Source organism: Hemiscyllium ocellatum, chromosome 9 (genome assembly GCF_020745735.1).
Source record: "Hemiscyllium ocellatum isolate sHemOce1 chromosome 9, sHemOce1.pat.X.cur, whole genome shotgun sequence".
NCBI classification, from domain to species: domain Eukaryota; kingdom Metazoa; phylum Chordata; class Chondrichthyes; order Orectolobiformes; family Hemiscylliidae; genus Hemiscyllium; species Hemiscyllium ocellatum.
Window position 1 is genome coordinate 36,698,831 of NC_083409.1, and position 11,540 is coordinate 36,710,370.

Genomic DNA, 11,540 nt, shown 5'->3' on the forward strand with positions numbered 1-11,540 from the left:
ATTCTATGACAGCAATCGCACTGAGGGGGCTGATACTGGGGCTGGTGTTTGGGGAGAATAGTGATGGGCTATGTCAGAGTCACAGACAGCTGGGAAAGGGTAAGGTCCTTGTAACAATCATTAAAGACATCATTTATGATCTTGACAAGAGCAGTTTAAAGTATTGAGGTAGGGGAAAGATGGCCATGGGTTTAGGAGACCACAACACAATTAGAGAATCAAATATGTATTTTTATATCTGAACATGTGTGTGTATATATGTCTATATATGTATGCATGTAGATCTGGTCCAAAGCTACCTAAGTTCCTGATGCAAATCGACTGAGATGACTATCCCATTGAAGTAGAAATTTTCTAATCAACGTGTTCAGGGATGTTATGTACAAACAGTGACTTCAATACCAGCTCCTCCAGAACACCGCTTTTCATGTTGCCAGCTCATCAAACCTCACTAGATTTTCTACCCCGGACCCCATGTCTTGTCTGTACGTCCTACCACAACTCATAATGAGAACTGTGACTGGTCCACGAATAATCCTGAATGAATCCCCTCGTAATTGAGCTTCCCAGGAGTTGTACACGTGCTAATGTGCGCCGCGGAAGGCGAGTCTCCCCGGTTCCCCTGCCGGACACACACAAATAACACATTTCAGCGCAGTATCTGTTTGATACTTGCGCTGTGTAGGTATTGAGTTTCATTGGCACTGTCAGCTACCCTGTGTATTCTTGATTGTTCATTGCTTTAGTGTCGCTTTTGGATTATTCCCCTTGCAAATCCGCGGCTGCCGCTTACGCCTTCTCACGAGTGGATGGTTGCCAACTGAGAGTCACTTTGGGTTTTCTCAGTTTCACTGACACAGGATTGAAAGGCAGCAGACGGCTTGCCAGTGTGTTTGCGTGTGGGAAGTGTGATCAATCGGACCAGACCGAGACCATTTGCATACATGGGGGCTGTCGTGGGATATAAAAGTAGCTGTTTTCTAAACCCACAGTCTATTGACAGCCCAGCTCCAGGAAGATCTCACTCTCCTCATATAACACAGGGACGGTGGCCATGGATGGGACTGTACCATTGAATGAGGCGGCAGTCCCATTGAGGGAACGTGGGAAATACCGCAGGGCGCTGTTTCATTGGTCCCTGGTTATTATAGTAATCATGGTCTTGGTACTGGCGGCAAGTTATCTCTCGTTTTGCCTCCTCAGAACACGACTGCAGGATACGGTACGTTTCTTCCGTCACACTTTCTGCTCCCATTCTCGTTGTGCGGGTAGGTTTTAATGGCTTTATCTATTTAAACAGGCGGAACACCTGGGCAAGATGCATGGGAATGCGTTGTCACCCGAAAAATGCGCTACTCACTGGACTGCAGGTAAGTGCTTCGTGTGTAGTGACGTTTTGTTCAGCTCTGGCACTGTTTTCTGCAAACCCTGCTGCTGCTCTCCCGCCCTGAAGTATTCTGGGGCCAACCATAGAGTAAAGTGAGCAAAGCAAAGCGTGTTTGGTCAGCATCTCCAGGAGGCATTTACACACTTCAACACGGGGGTAATGAAATTTTCTTTAGGAAAAAGAGCTGACGGTTCAGAGTAATATTTACAAAGTTTTTTTCAAAAAAATTAATTGCAGCTTTTCTAAGCCTAACTTCGCGACCTTTTTTTAAATTTAAAAAGTTGATTAAAATTGTGTGGAGTTTGCACATTCTCCCTGTGTCTGCTGCATGGGTTTCCCCCAGGTGCTCCGGTTTCCTCCCACACTCCAGGTGAACTGGCCATGCTAAGTTGCCCACAGTGTTGGGTGCATTAGTCAGAGGGACATGGCTCTGGGTGGGTTACTCTTCGGAGGGTCGGTGTGGACTGGTTGGGCCGAAGGGCCCGTTTCCACACTGTGAGGAATCCAATGTTTTTTTTAAAAAAAAGTGAAAGGATGGGGACGAAAGCAAAAGTTGCCGGGAAGGCTCAGCAGGGTCTGGCAGTATCTGTGGAGAGAAATCAGAGTTAACGTTACTGATCCGGCGACCCTTCCTCAGAGTTGCTAAACTTTTCCAGTAACTTCTGTTTTGGTTTTCTGATTTACAGCATCCGCGGTTTTTTTTCGGTTTTTAGAAAGGATGGGGAGATGGGCTAGTATGCTGACGACGGGCCGCAATCAGTTCCGTGATTCCATCACTGCACTATTTTTAGAACCCCCAAAAAAAAATTGGCCGTGAAGTGACGGCCCGTATGAATAATTTTTTAGTCCATTTTCATTGGTTGTTATTCTAGGCAGGCGTTCCAAGCCATTGACGGGGAACCGGTTGGATCACTCCAGGGAAAACACAACAATCACAAAAAAATTGTTTTCTCAAAGTGCCACGACCAACGCGGGGGAGGTGCCAGATATTTAAATTGATCCGTGAGTTCAGCTAGGCTCCTCTCCACTTTACAGACAGGAACAGAGTTGTACCCAGGCGTAATTACTGAGCAGACAGTCCCTAAATACACAGGACCTTGGGCGAATTGCTATACAAGGTCCTGTTGGCACAGGACGCAGTCTGTGCATTTGTCATTGCACACTGCAGAGGGACTTCGGGTGTACAGTTAAATACAGGTGGTGACCCTTCTCTACAGAGCAAACAGAAATTTCCTTTCGAGTCCAGTGTGACTTCTGCTCACAAGTCAGACTCTCTCCGAAGATGCTCCCCACAAGCACTGCGATCCCCGCCCCCAGCACTGTTTTTGTAAAACTGATTTCCAGCATTGTGTTTGGAACTGTAAAAGCCCGGCTTTGACGGCTGCGATGTTTATCAAACATGTTTTCTGTCTGGAGGTCGGGATGGTTTTTGTATTGGGTGTTGGGTGGTGCGATTAGGGAGTAGTCCACTTTCCGACCTCTGACTGACAAACGAAAGTGCTTTCCAATAATGCATCAAAACAGAGAAAGAAAAATAAATGTCGGAGGCGGCAGGTCAACCCGTGAATATAAACAGCGAGACAGAGAGAGAGAGAGTGAAAGTTGGAAGCATCAACTCTCTCTGCATTCTGCTTTCCCAGTTCTGTCTATTTGTTTGGATTTCCCGCAGCCGCAGTGTTTTTGCTATTTTGGATCCATCGAGCTCCTGCTCCCGCCAACGGCTTGGAAAGACAAAACTAAAACAAATATCAACACGGGTCGGGAGGAGGGCGCCTGGAGGACAGGGCTCGGCTTGTTCTGAGTCTAGGTTAGTGTGGTGCTGGAAAAGCACAGCAGTTCAGGCAGCTTCCGAGGAGCAGGAAAATCGACATTTCGGGCAAAAGCCCTTCGTCAGGAATACAGGCAAAATGCCTGCTGGGTGGAGAGATACATGGGGGGGGGGGGTTGGGAGTGGGGAGAAAGTAGCATAAAGTACAATAGGTGAATGGGGGTGGGGATGGAGGTGATAGGTCAGGGAGGAGGGTGGGGTAAGGTAGCAAAGAATACAGTGGGTGAATGGGAGGGGGAATGAAGGAGATAGGCCAGAGAGGAGGGTGGAGTGGATAGGTGGGAAGGAAGATAGGCAGGTAGGACAGGTCATGAGGATGGTGCTGAGCCGGAAGGTTGGAACGGTGGGGTGAGGTGGAGGAAAGGGAAATGAGGAAACTTGTTCTGAACACACTCCGCACCCCTCCTCGCCCCCCCAATCCCGAGACCGACACAAGAGGAAGGAGTTGCCTCTGTGTTGTGTTTAACACCTCGTACAAGAGTGTGGGCTCTTGTCGAAAGAGAAACAGATTCAGGGATCTCCCTCCATTATCCACCCACCATTCATCCCCAAGCCAACTCACTCCCCACCCACTCACCTGCCCACACTTCATGTCAGGTGCGAGTCATCTGAAAGTGTCTCTGCTTTCGAAAACAGGCAAAAAATGTGAAAGCGATTATTCATAGAGGTAGTTTATATTACATATATATGCAGCATTTTCTTGCAAAAGATTTCCTTCCACACACATGCACGTGTATGAAAGGAAAGCTTTTGCAACAAAATGCTCCATCAAGCAATGTGTGCCCGAATCTGTGCCTGAAGTTTGATGATGAATAATGTGTTCCAGCAGCATTCCCAGACAGCAATGAAACTGGAGAAGATCAAGCGCTGGCCTGGCAGAATAGGATTGGGCAAGTTTTCACAGGAAACTGCGCGGAGTACAACGCGACTGATAAATCACTGGAAATAAAAAGCGACGGCTACTATTTCATCTATGTCCAGGTGATGTTGAAGGCCAACTGGACGAGCGTGAAGTTCACCTTGATCATGGATGGCAAGAACGAGATCGAACGGAACTCTCGCACCGCCTCGGACCTGAACTCGAACACGGTCATCTTCGGGAGCACCTACAGACTGCGGCGAGGGTCAAAGATTTTGGTCAAATCAAATCCTAAGTATGTTCGAGTTCAGGAGACAGACACGTTTTTGGGTCTGTTTAAGCTATGAAAAAGAAAAAAAAGGCCCATGACTTTTTTCAGACTACCGTTTTAGAGCTGGACTTATCTGTAAATACAACAGTGAGACACTGACCGAGCCTCCACTGTTAGGGTGAACTAATCTTTCTATTGTACAGTGTGCAATATCTCTTCAGCAACTTTTATTTTCCCAAACGGTAATACATTACCTGTAACACAGCTTTAATGAATGTCAATGTACAGACATAAATGTTTTTTTATAAATATTTTTGTAAATAAAGGCTTCGGAGTCAACATTTTTTAAGATAATGCAGCATTTGGTGTTTTGAGAATTATTGCAACTAAATTAAGCACATCAATGTCACTCAATGAAGCAAAACTTATTCAAAAAGACCATCTATCAGCATTTTGGACAAAGCATATATTTTTCAGGATGTTATGGAATAGATGTCATTAGGAGTATTGTGCTGATGATGTGAAGTCACAGTCCTACATGATCATAGGAGTGCTCTGTCTCTCTCCTCAGAGAAAGAGGGCTGGTACTGAGTTCAACCAAGCCTTAGAGAAGGGGAGAGGTCAAGAAGGTGGGACCCTCATGAACTCAGCCTGTGCACAGTAATTGCCATAGAAAATCTAGTATGATCAAGAATGTTGTAGAGACATTATGCAATATGGATTTTTGTTCAAAGCACCATTGTGATAGATAATGCACAGACCTTTCAGGACGGATGGAGAATGAAGGGAGTACTCCTCAGGGAATTATGAAGCTGTGCTTAAAAATCAAAGAATCACATGGCAAAACAAAATCCATTTTGCCAGTGGTATTTTGCATCAGTATTTATATCAGTGGAAAAGGATATGGAAGAGATAGAAAGGAACGAAATAGATGGTGACACCTTGCAAAATGTCCATATTACAGAGGAGGAAGTGCTGGATGTCTTGAAACACATAAAGGTAGATAAATCCCCAGGACCTGATCAGGTGTATCCTAGAACTCTGTGGGAAGTAGAGAAGTGATTGCTGGGCCTCTTGCTGAGATACTTGTATCATCGATAGTCATGGGTGAGGTGCTGGAAGACTGGAGGTTGGCAAACATGGTGCCACTCTTTAAGAACGGTGGTAAGGACAAGCCAGGGAACTATAGACCGGTGAGCCTGACATTGCTGGTGGGCAAGTTGTCGGAGGGAATCCTGAGGGACAGGATGTACATCTATTTGGAAAGGCAAGGACTGATTAAGGATAGTCAACACGGCTTTGTGTGTGGGAAATCATGTCTCACAAACTTGATGGAGTTTTTTGAAGAAGTAACAAAGAGGATTGATGAGGGCAAGCAGTAGATGTGATCTATATGGACCTCAGTAAGGCGTTTGACAGGGTTCCCCATGACAGACTGGTAAGCAAGGTTAGATCTCATGGAATACAGGGAGAACTAACCATTTGGATACAGAACTGGCTCAAAGGTAGAAGACACAGGATGGTGGTAGAGGGTTGTTTTTCAGACTGGAGGCTTGTGACCAATGGAGTGCCACAAGGATTGGTGCTGGGTCCTCTATCTTTTGTCATTTACATAAATGATTTGGATGTGAGCATAAGAGGTACAGTTAGTAAGTTTGTAGATGACACCAAAATTGGAGGTGTAGTGGACAGCGAAGAAGGTTACCTCAGATTGCAACAGGATCTTGACCAGATGGGCCAATGGGCCGAGAAATGGCAGATGGAGATTAATTCAGATAAATGCGAGCTGCTGCATTTTGGGAAAGCAAATCTTAGCGGAACTTACACATTTAATGGTAAGTCCTAGAGAGTGTTGCTGAACAAAGAAACCTTGGAGTGCATATTCATAGCTCCTTGAAAGTGGAGTCACAGGTAGATAGGATAGTGAAGAAGGTGTTTGGTATGCATTCTTTTATTGGTCAGAGAATTGAGTACAGGAGTTGGGAGGTCATGTTGCGACTGTACAGCACATTGGTTAGGCCACTCTTGGAATATTGCGTGCAATTCTGATCTCCTTCCTATTGGAAAAATGTTATGAAACTTGAAAGGGTTCAGAAAAGATTTACAAGGATCTTGCCAGGGTTGGAGGATTCGAGCTATAGGGAGAGGCTTAACAGGCTGGGGCTGTTTTCCTTGGAGCTTTGGAGGCTGAGGGGTGACCTTATAGAGGTTTACAAAATTATGAGGGGTATGGACAGGGTAAATAGACAAAGTCTTTTCCCTGGGGTGGGGGAGTCCAGAAATAGAGGGCATAGGTTTAGGGTGAGAGGAGAAAGATATAAAAGGGACCTAACGGGCAACTTTTTCACGTAGAGTGTGGTATATGTATGGAATGAACTGCCAGAGGAAGTGGTGGAGGCTGGTACAATTGCAACATTTAAAAGGCACCTGGATGGGTATGTGAATAGGAAGGGTTTGGAGGGATATGGGCGGGGTATTGGCAGGGTTGGGATATCTGGTCGGCATGGACAGGTTGGACTGAAGAGTCTGTTTCCATGCTGTACAGCTCTATGACTCTATGGTGCCTTAACAGACTCTTTCAAGGAAGCAATGTTGTTTCCTCTTGTTGAAGAGTCTAGGACCAGAGAACATTATCTCAGTATCAGGGTCTCACAGTTAAAACAGATATGAGGATGAGTTTCTTCTCTCAGAGGGTTGTAGCACTCAGAACTGTACACAATACTCCATTTGAAGTCCAACTAGTGTGTTACACACGTTCAGCAGAATCTGCTTGCTCCTGTACTCTATGCCTTTATTAATCATGTCTTGGGTACTGAGTGCTTTATTAACTGCTATGTCTACCTGTCTTTGCAGCTTATGTACATATACACCCTGGTCTCTCTGTTCCTGCACACCCTTTATTTTATACATTATCCACCAGAACCTCACACTTATCTACACTGAACTTTATCTGTTACCTATCTGCCCACTTGACCAACATGTCAATGTCCTTTTGTAGTTTGGCGCTGTCCTTCTCACAGTTTACAATTCATCGAAGCTTGTATCACCTGCAAATTTGGAAATTGTCTCCTGCACACCAAGGTATAGATTGTTAATATATATTAGAAAAAGCAAGTGTCCCAAAACCTGGGGAATTACACTATGTACCTTTCTCCAGTCTGAAAAATATCCATTTGTCATAGAACAAAGAACAAAGAAAATTTACAGCCCAGGAACAGACCCTTTAGCCATTCAAGCCTGTGCTGATCCACATCCACTGTCTAAACCTATCGCCCAATTCCTAAGGATCTCTATCCCTCTCCTCCCCACCTACTCATGCATCTGTCCAGGCGCACCTTAAATGAATCTAGCATGCCTGCCTCTACTATCTCTGCTGGCAATGCATTACAGGCACCTATTACCCTCTGTGTAAAGTACTTCCAGCTTGTATCCCCCTTAAAATTTCTCCTCTCACCTTGAATGCGTGACCTCTCGTTATTGAATCCCTCACTCTGGGAAAAAAGCTTATCTCTATCTACCCTGTCTCTACCCTTCATGATTGTAGACCTCAATTGGGTCACCTCTCGATCGCCTTTTTTCTAATGAAAAGAATCGTAACCTATTGGGAATTGGTTTAGCTCAGTTGGCTGGATCATTGATTTACAGAGTAATGTGACGCCAACAGTGTTGGTTCAATTCTACCATGGGTTGGAGGCTACCATGAAGGACTTTGGGGTGGCATGGTGGCTCAATGGTTAGCACTGCTGCCTCACAGTGCCAGAGACCTTGATTCAATTCCTGCCTTGGGCAACTGTCTGTGTGGCGTTTGCACATTTTCCCTGTGGCTGCGTGGGTTTCCTCCGGGTGCTCTGGTTTCCTCCCACAGCCCAAAGATGTGCAGGTCAGGTGAATTGGCCATGCTAAATTGCCTGTAGTGTTAGGTGCACTAGTCAGGGAAGGTTGTTTTTCGGAACTTGTTGGGCCGAACGGCCTGTTTCCACACTGTAGAGAATCTAAGCTGAAAATCTAATCTAATCTACTCAACTTCTCTTCATAGCTAGCACCATCCATACCAGGCAACAGCCTTGTAAACCTTCTGTGCACCCTCTCCAATGTGTCCACATCCTTTTGGTAATGTGGCGACCAGAACTATACACAGTATTGTAAATGGGGCTGAACCAAAGTCTTGCACAATTTTAATATGACCTGCCAGCTCTTATACTCAATACCCCATCTGATGAAGGCAAGTATACCATATGCCTTCTTGACCACTCTACCCACCACTGCAGCCATCTTCAGGGTACAATGGACTTGAACTCCCAGATCTCTCTGCTCATCAACTTTTCCCAAGGCTCTTCTGTCTACAGTACAGTTCGCTGTAGAATTAGACCTTCCAAAATGTATCACTTCACATTTGCCCAGATTGAACTCCATCTGCCACTTCTCCGCCAAACTCTCCACTCTATCTATATTCTCCTGTATTCTTTGAATGTCCTGTATGCTTTCTGCTACTCCATCAATCTTTGTGTCACCTGCAAACCTACTGATCAGACCACCAATGCCCTCTTCCAGATCATTTATGAATATCACAAACACTGACCCCTGTGGAACATCACTGATCACCTTTCTCCATTTCAATAAACTCCCTTCAACTATTACTCTTTCTCCTGTTGCTCAACCAGTTCTTTATCCACCTAGCTAGAATACCCTGCATACCATGTGACTTCACTTTCTCCATTAGTTTACCATAGGGAACCTTATCAAATGTCTTACTAAAGTCCATGTATATGACATCTACAGCCCTTCCTTCATCTATCAACTTGGTCACTCCCTCAAAGAACTCTATTAAGTTGGAAAGGCATGATCTCCCCCACACAAAACCATGTTGCATATCATTGATTACCCCATTATCTTCCCAATATAAATAGGTCCTATCCTTCAGTAGCTTCTCCAACAACTTTCCCACCACTGATGTCAGGCTCACTGGTCTGTAGTTACCTGGAATATCTCTACTACCCTTCTTGAACAGGGGGACAACATTAGCAACTCTCCAGTCCTCTGGCACCTCACCCGTATTTAAGGATGCTACAAAGATATCCGTCAGGGCCCCAGCTGTTTCCTCTTTCGCCTCCCTCAGCAACTTGGGATAGATCCCATCCGGTCCTGGGGATTTGACGACCTTAATAACCTTTAGCCTACCCAACGCATCCTCCCTCCTTATGTCAACATGATCCAAAGTAAACAAATTTTTATCTCTAATCTCAACATTGTCCCTGTCCTCAGTGAACACTAATGTAAAGTAACCATTGAGAATCTCACCCATTTTCTCAGGTTTGACACACAACCTTCCTTCCTCATCGTTTAGTGGATCAACCCTTTTATTAGTCTTTGTTTCTTATCCCTTAGCTAATTTTCAATCTACTGTATCATTTATTCCGTGAACTACATACTTTTTCACAAGTCTGTTGTTGCAGCACTTTACCAAACTCTTGCTGAAAATCTACACATCAGTGGCATTACCCTCAAAAACTCTCTGTTACCCTCTTCAAAAAACTCCAGCGAGTTAGTTAAACATGATTTTCCGTTAAGAGATTGAAATTCATGCTGACTCTTCCAAATTGACCCACAGTTTTCCCCTTGGATTATTAATTCTATCCCGAACAACTATTTCAAGGAGTTTCTCCACTTCTGAACTGAAACTGAACAGCCAATAATTGCTGAGCTTATCATTATAACCTTTTTTGAACGGGGTGTTACATTTGCAAGTCTCTAGTCTACTGGTAGCAATGCTGAGTCTAGGAAAGATTGAAAGATCATTGCCAATGCCTCTGCAATTTCCAATCCTTTCTCTTAATATCCTTGCATGTGTCTTATCCAGTCCCAGTGATGCATCCTTTTTGGTCATAGTGCCTGATCAACTTTATGTATGAACAGCCCTATCCACCTCCTTACCAATGTTAAACCTTTCTAATGACGGAGCTTCGTCCTCTGTCACCATGGCCTGAGCAGCAACTCCTTACTTAGGAAAGACAGATGTGAAAGGCTAATTTAACATCTCAGCCGTGTTACTGCCTTCTGAAACTTAATTGGGTTCACCATATAAGTACAAAGGCTATAAGAGCTGGTCAGATGTTAGGAAAACTTCAGCAAGTCCTCACTTCCTGACTTCCCAAAGTCTGCCCACCATCTACAAGGCACAAGAGTGATGCTAGAAAAGCACAGCCAGTCAGGGAGCATCTGAGAAGCAGGAAAGTCGATGTATCAGGCAAAAGCCCTTCATCAGCTATTCCTGATGAAGGGCTTTTGTCTGAAACGTCGATTTTCCTGCTCCTCGGATGCTGCCTGACTGGCTGTGCTTTTCCAGCACCACTCTAATGTAGACTCTGATTTCCAGCATCTGCAGTCCTCACTTTTGTCTATCTACAAGGCACAAGTCAGGAGTCTGTTGGAATACACTCCACTTTCCTTGATGAGTGCAGCTCGAACAACACTCGAGAAGCTTGACGCTATTCAGAATAAAGTGACCTGCTTGTTTGGCACCACATCCACATTCAGTAGCAGCAGTGTGTACCATGCACAAGATGCACCGCTGAAATTTGGTAAAGGTCCTGAAACAGCACATTCCAAACCAACAACCATTTCCATCTAGAAGGACAAAGGCAGCAGATATGTGGGAGCATTGCCATCTGCAAATTCCCCTCCAGCCACTCAAAATTCTGACTTGGAAATTGCCATTCCTTCAGTGTCATTGGGTCAAACAATTGAAATTCCTTCCCTAACAGCTTTGAGGGTCTACCTACGGCACATGGACTGCAGTGGTTCAAGAAGGCCACCACCTGCTCCAGGGCAACTAGGGACAGGACAATAAATACTGGCCAGCCAGCAATGCTCAAGTTTCATGAGTAAATAAAGTAAGTATAAATTTCTTTCCTGGTCCAGAACTGACCCTACTTCACCTTTTATTCTTTATGTGCCTCTGGAAGTCTTTGTAACTCCCCTGTATGATAGCTGCTAGCAATCTTCTCATGATCTCTTTTTGCTTCTCTTATTTGCTTCTGCATTCCTCTGTTGGTTCTCAACTGTATTTTCTATCTGATGTGTTATAACACATAAGCTTCTTCCCCTCTATCTCACTTTTCATCCAGGAAGGTTTGTTTGCACTCCCTTTCTCTGTTAAGGGAATGTACCCTGACTTTATCCAAACATCTTACCTTTG

General features: G+C 44.8%; 1 protein-coding gene across 2 annotated transcripts; it reads left to right on the forward strand.

Annotated features, from left to right (window-relative positions):
- The first annotated feature begins 1,013 nt into the window (after window positions 1-1,013).
- Window positions 1,014-4,608, forward strand: LOC132818660 (uncharacterized). 2 transcript variants are annotated; one of them, XM_060829680.1, is made up of 3 exons: window positions 1,014-1,222; window positions 1,301-1,370; window positions 4,042-4,608. In XM_060829680.1, the coding sequence occupies exons 1-3, from the start codon at window positions 1,055-1,057 to the stop codon at window positions 4,419-4,421; spliced, it is 618 nt and encodes a 205-aa protein (XP_060685663.1). In that variant the 5' UTR covers window positions 1,014-1,054; the 3' UTR covers window positions 4,422-4,608. The 2 variants fall into 2 exon arrangements, with proteins under 2 accessions (XP_060685663.1, XP_060685664.1); XM_060829681.1 differs by having other exon boundaries at window positions 4,045-4,608.
- Window positions 4,609-11,540: the final 6,932 nt, after the last annotated feature.